The 6,332-nt window shown below is 41.3% G+C and overlaps 1 protein-coding gene across 2 annotated transcripts; it reads right to left on the bottom strand.

The window, feature by feature from the left end:
* Nucleotides 1-581: 581 nt before the first annotated feature.
* On the bottom strand, nucleotides 582-3,921 carry LOC128451256 (uncharacterized). 2 transcript variants are annotated; one of them, XM_053435059.1, is made up of 3 exons: nucleotides 3,735-3,921; nucleotides 3,332-3,483; nucleotides 582-3,221 (listed from the first exon to the last, which is right to left on the bottom strand). In XM_053435059.1, exons 2-3 carry the CDS (start codon nucleotides 3,404-3,406, stop codon nucleotides 2,571-2,573), a joined length of 726 nt encoding a protein of 241 aa, XP_053291034.1. In that variant the 5' UTR covers nucleotides 3,407-3,483; nucleotides 3,735-3,921; the 3' UTR covers nucleotides 582-2,570. The 2 variants fall into 2 exon arrangements, with proteins under 2 accessions (XP_053291034.1, XP_053291032.1); XM_053435057.1 differs by having other exon boundaries at nucleotides 3,332-3,921.
* Between the last annotated feature and the right edge of the window lie 2,411 nt (nucleotides 3,922-6,332).

Below are 6,332 nucleotides of genomic sequence, written 5' to 3'. Positions count from 1 at the left end.
CTTTACCCTGCAAGTTTATATTTAAAAAAAGGCAGCTGTGTGTGTTTATAGCCTATTTCATAGCAGGACTGAGGATTACCATCTCACGATCACTTTTATGTTATAATTTATAGACCTGTAAACGTCTTGAATGTAGCCATTAAATATTTATTGAAATTACAAAATGTTACAATGCATTTATCACAAAATCAAATAACATTCAGTTAAAGCATTATATCGGAGACACACAGGAGACCATATTTGGGTGTGTCTAGCCTTGCCCACTCAAACCAAGTACTCCCAGTCCAGCATTAGACACGGAACCAAAAGGGGTAGATTAGAGCGGTGGGTGCTTCTAATGTTGCCATGCTTCATAAAAACACTATTCAGTTAAATGAGGTGAACTCACAAAGCCAGTTGCTACAGTGTGTGTGTGTGTGTGTGTGTGTGTGTGTGTGTGTGTGTGTGTGTGTGTGTGTCTGTGTTTGTGTGTTTGTGTGTCTGTGTGTGTGTAATGGATACAGCCGACGCCATCTGTTTAACCTCCCCACTCTTCTGTGACTGGCCCTAAACTGAATATGTGCCTAAGTCTGACTGTGTGTGTTTGTGTGTGTGTATGTGAGTGTGTGTGTGTGTGTGTGTGTGTGTGTGTGTGTGTAACCTCCCACAGAGTGCTCACAGGAGTGTGCTGCTCCTATTTCCATAGATGAGCGACTTTAAAAGAGAGGTACAGGGGCTCATCGTGATACTGCTGCAGACAAACACACACCCAAGTTGTTTGGTGCAGTCTGTGGGCCGTAGCGGACATTTCAGGTACTTCCCCTCATTGTTTTTGTGCTCCCCAGTGACCAACAGTCAGCAACCTCATTCTGGACATTAAAAGCCTGGATCGACTGAGCTAGCAAAACCACAGCCAGGGAAGTACCAAATAGACTAAGGCTCATAAATTCAGCAAGAGGTTATCCAAAGATAAAGTAGTAATGTTTTATTAAACAAAATAATTGTGACCCCTGAGTAAAAATAAATGACACCCGCTGTAAATGTGAAATCAAATGAATGAATACCTTTAAAGGAATTCAGTTCAACGGTGCATGGACATATCAAAACATAGCAAGAACACCTGTCTTTCATCCTACATTCACCCTACAAACCTACCAAAGCCCGGATCATGGTTTCAACAGATGACCTTCTTCAAATGATGCAGTCACTCTATAAAGTGACCCTCCATGTCCCCCACATCGTCGTCTAAGATGAACAATAAGGTGCTGATTCTTCCCTCCTTCTAAAGCTGCTTTATATTTTGGGTGTTTGGAGGTTCAGATAGCTGTTCCACAATTGATTGGGGGGGCAACAATTGCCACCATTTCTGTTTCTTTACATGTAATCAACTGAGGTCATTACCATAAAAGCCTGAACATGTGCAATGTTTTTCCCATATTCAAAGAATATTGCATCTCCACCCTCTCTATAATGGCTGTCTTCTCAGGGGGTAGGAAGAACCACCCTATAATGACCTATGATTACAAAACTGTTGAGCCAGCAGCTTCTCATACAGCATCAAGACTGGAACGGCACTCAGAGTGCATGCCTCTGCTAAGGCTCAACATCCCCTTGTGAAACCAGATTTAAATATACTAAATCCAGATTTCTGTTTGGATCTGTACCAAATTACAGATTAATAAATATCTGTCCCCTAAAGATACCTGCTTTTCTCATCAAGATCCATTAATTATTTACTGAGAATTTAATGAAAGTCTTGAAATATGCCCTATATCTCACAATTAATTCCTTGATTTCACCCCCCTGGTCCAGATCCGCACCAGGGTTTACAGTTTTTTCCTATCGTTTTCGGTCATGTACCCAAACTATGGTCACTTTTCCCTATCACTTAACACAGTGGGCTTTAGAGACACACACCTCTGCATATCTGTTAACCTTTGGTGCAAAATGCACTACAACAACCACACCACAAACAATGCTGCCATAACTTAACACATGTTTCCTCTCAGAACACTATGACCTAAAAAACACTAACATCTTGAAGCATTGCCAATTGCATATATAAAATGTTGCTGTGTCCTCCAGTTTGGCATAGATTTCCTGTAGTGTTGCATTGAAAAAAAGAGAAAAAACACAGACAAACACTTCTTTGGACTACAGTAATAAAGTTTGTAATATTACAGTATGACAATCCAAGCCAAGTATCTGCTGACAGTGTTCATATGTCGGTTTACCTCCCACAAAAGATGTCACAATTGAGTGTGGTAAATGTACTGTAATTGTAAATACAGTAAATACTGTAAGTGTTTTATGAGAAACTGAGAATAACAATTTTCAGTTTTTGTAATGCATTACAGTATTACGTAATAATTACATACAGTAAGTACGTAATATATGATCCAGAAACAAATCACAAACACAACAGTTTTTTTCACTGTGCTTTACTTTTTGGAGATTTTGTCACAGTGCAAGTGTTACACAAAACAGAAAATACATTACAAAGTCAAAAAATGTGTTCTAACAAAAAATGCAATGCACAAAACCTGCACATACTGTATATTACAGTAGCCCAACAGTGGCGCAGAATTGGGCTAATCCCTCCTATCCTCCGCATTTGGCCACAAATTTTCATCTACGTCGCAACGTATGGTTTCTCTTGCCATACAACGTGGATAAAATCTTTTGGAATGCCTTATCCAGGCCTGGATATCTTCTGGGGCTATGTCCATACACCCAGCAGCCATTGCCTCTAATAGGGACATCTGGTCCTGAGGGCGGTGGTCATAGACCTTCCATCTCCACGCCGAAAATAATTCCTCGATGGGGTTGAGGAAAGGAGAGTAAGGCGGAAGGAAAAGTGACATCATCCTAGGATGCGCCGCAAACCACCCTGTGACTTGCCGGGAGTGGTGAAAGGCCACATTGTCCCATACAATTACATACGTTGGTAGATTCTGCCTGTCTACCTCTCTTGCTGTGAGCCTTTCGTAAAGCTCATCTATGAAGGCAATTAGGCGTTCGGTGTTGTATGGGCCTATGCCGGCCTTCTGCAGCTGCAGTCCATCGTTCGAAATTGCTGCGCACATGGTGATGTTCGCACCCCTCTGGCCTGGAACATCTATCGTGGCCCTTTTCCCAATCAGGTTCCTTCCACGGCGACGTGTTTTTGCCAGGTTGAAGCCAGCCTCATCCACAAAGATGAACGCATGTTCATTCTCACTGGCTTCAAGTTCCATGGCTCTCTTCAGGAAATTAGAGAATACACAAGATACCATAAGACAAAAATGGCATAGCTTACAGTTTTGTGCAAAATCACAATCAACATGACAGTGTGTCCTGTGTTCAGTCTTACCTGGACGTATTGGTACCGGAGTTCCTTTATCCGCTCAGAGTTCCTCTCGAAGGGGACAGTGTAAAGCTGCTTCATTCGAATTTGGTGCTTTTTCAGCACTCTGGCGATGGTCGTGGTGCCAACATTCTCAATGTTGGCAAATACACCAATGTCTGCGATGATGTTTGCAAAAATTTCTCTTAGCCTTATACTATTGTTAGCAATAACCATTTGAACTATTGCATTTTCTTGTGGCAAAGTGAATTTTCTTCCCCTTCCACCTGAGTGGGGCAACCGTTGGGTCCTACAATAGTGAGTCAGACACAAATGCACTGATACGTCAGGAGAGTTTTGGAGACTTCTCACATCACATTACTACTGTTACAAACACATCAGTCAGAATGCTGTAAATACTGTATAGTACCTGTTAGTTTGTGTGAAAACCCTCACGATTGATGCCACCGTTGATCTTGGCAAGTTCGGCTGAACCCTCAGACCAGCTTCCCTCATGGACAGACCATGATTGATTACATGGTCGATGACAGTTGCTCTGATTTCATCAGATACAACTGTCCTTGCTGCTGCTGCTCCTCTCCCTCTTCCTCTACCTCTCCCTCTTCCTCTACCTCTTCCTCTTCCTCTACCTCTTCCTCTTCCTCCTACTCCACCTTCACCTCCACCTCCACCTTCACCTTCACCTTCACCTCCACCTCTTCCTCTTTCTCTACCTCTTCCTCTTCCTCCTACTCCACCTTCACCTCCACCTCCACCTTCACCTCCACCTCCACCTCCACCTTCACCTCCACCTTCACCTTCACCTTCACCTCCACCTCCACCTTCACCTTCACCTCCACCTCTTCCTCTTCCTCTGCCTCTTCCTCTGCCTCTTGCTCTTGCTCTTGCTGCATCCATTTTCCTATACCAACTACGTAAAGAAGTCCAAAGCAAATGCCAAAGAAGGCCCTTTTTCAACGAGGCACAAATTACATGTAAAACACCTGAGTAGGTCTTTAGCTGAGTAGGTCTTTAGCTGAAATGACCACCAGGTGTTTTGCATTGCAAAACTTATCCTCTGTGTTTTGTACAGATCATTGTATGTAGTGTTGCTTTTACGTAAAAAAAGTAATTCCATGCCAATTCACCAAGAACTATGGTGCACAGGGGGAAAAAAATCTAAATTACTGTAAAATAAAAATAAATAAACTATAAACTAAATATTTTTTCTTATTCAAACATGTAACTTCATTTGTCTGTCCAAATGCAGCATCTTTCCATCTACAGTGATCTAAATTACTGATAAGTTAGGTTTTGAACAGAAAGTTCACTGTTTTGAACAGAGTATCTAAACATTGGTAAAATATGCTGTAGTTCCACAGCGTTTTGCCGGTAGTGAACATTGACTGGGGCAGGTATCCATGAAATTTGGAAGAAGGCGTCATTGCCAGCATTTGTATCTTAGCATAGGGGCAAGTAACCACAGTTTGGTTCACATGGTCTACTGGTATGCTCACTGTGTGAAGTGTTTAGGGAATGTGAACATGGTTTAGGTAAATTGCCTAAAACGATAGGAAAAAACTGTAATGGTAGGGGAGAGCGGGGTAATGTGGGACATCGGGTGATGTGAAACACCCCCTGTATCTAGGTAACGGAACACATTTGTGGTCATGTGACTATTATGTTTAAAAACCCCTCCCATTCCCCCCTTGCCATGAAGGAGAAGTTGGTGCAGGTGCTGTGGAAAGTATGTTTTTTCACAAAAAATTGTTTTTTGCATGTAAAAGTAAATTTTCTTGCTCTGAACTTAATCAACTGTTGTGTCAAAACAAATTGATTCAGGTAGAAAAAATTATATCATACATGTTGGTGAACTTCCAACATATAAAACCATGTGATTGATGCTAGCTGAAGATTAGCCTGAATTGATAAAAGATGTTGTTTTTCTAAAATTGTGGCTTCGGGGTAAAGTGGGACAAATGCTGTGGGGTAAAGTGGGACACGTTAAGTTTAGTCTTAAACACATTCTAGTGTTATATTACATTATATATGTTTTATTTTTAATGTCATAAACATTGTAGAAAAGCCATCATGCCAAGAAACTACACCAGGAAGACAACCTGGGGCCAAACACCCCTCGCAGAGATGGAGAGTGCAGCCGCTGAGGTCATGCAAGGAAAGAAGTCCTTAAGAAAAGCTGGAAGGGATAGAAATATTGACAAGACAACCCTCAAAAGATTCATAAAGAAAAAAGAGAAAGGGAAAGTAAAATCAGTAGCCTGGGGTGCAGTAGCTGAGGTACAGAGAATATTCACAGATGAGATGGAGGAGGAGCATGCCAAACACTTGAAACAACTAGCTGACCAGTTCCATGGCCTTGCTCCAGTTAAGTGCCGTGAACTGGCATTTGAATACGTAGAGAAAATCAATATCCCTGTCCCTGCCAATTGGACAGAGAAACAATGTGCAGGTAAGCTAGGGTGTGCAAGAGATCACATGAATCATAATAATCATAAATGTGCTTAATTGACCAATCCCCATGATTCTCTTACTAGTCCGATATTAGTGGTTGTCAATCTAGCTGTCGGGATTTTAACTATTACAACAGGTGTTGTTATGGTAGTTTTAAAGTTGAAAAAGTAAGTGGACCACTTTACCCCGTAGCCGGGGTAAAGTGGGACACAAGACCACTTTTTTTAAAACAATCATATTTTCACTGCCCTTTGTCCTGAAGACATTCTGATCATTTCTATTGCTAGAAAACATCCTGAATTAATGGAAAATGTGTAAATTTTACTGATATACAGTGCCTTGCATAAGTATTCACCCCCCTTGGACTTTTTCCCATTATGTACTGTTACTAACTGGAATTCAAATAGACTTAAATAAACTTTTTCCCGTTTGATCAACAAAACATGCATAGTACTTTGGAGGTGCAAAATAAATTTTATTGTGACACAAACAATAATGAGAACAAAAAAGTTGACATCTGTTGGGTGCATAAGTATTCACCCCCCTGTGTCAATAC

This window comes from Pleuronectes platessa, chromosome 2, assembly GCF_947347685.1.
Source record: "Pleuronectes platessa chromosome 2, fPlePla1.1, whole genome shotgun sequence".
NCBI lineage: Eukaryota > Metazoa > Chordata > Actinopteri > Pleuronectiformes > Pleuronectidae > Pleuronectes > Pleuronectes platessa.
Note: the sequence above shows the minus strand (reverse complement) of the source record. Positions and strands in the feature narration are given on the sequence as shown.

Excerpts from the sequence above, each read along its gene's own strand:
- LOC128451256 (XM_053435057.1), bottom strand. The coding sequence starts at position 3,541 with ATGGTTATTGCTAACAATAGTATAAGGCTAAGAGAAATTTTTGCAAAC. Across the intron at positions 3,222-3,331 it reads TCCGGTACCAATACGTCCAG|AGAGCCATGGAACTTGAAGC; the intron begins GTAAGACTGAAC and ends AATTTCCTGAAG.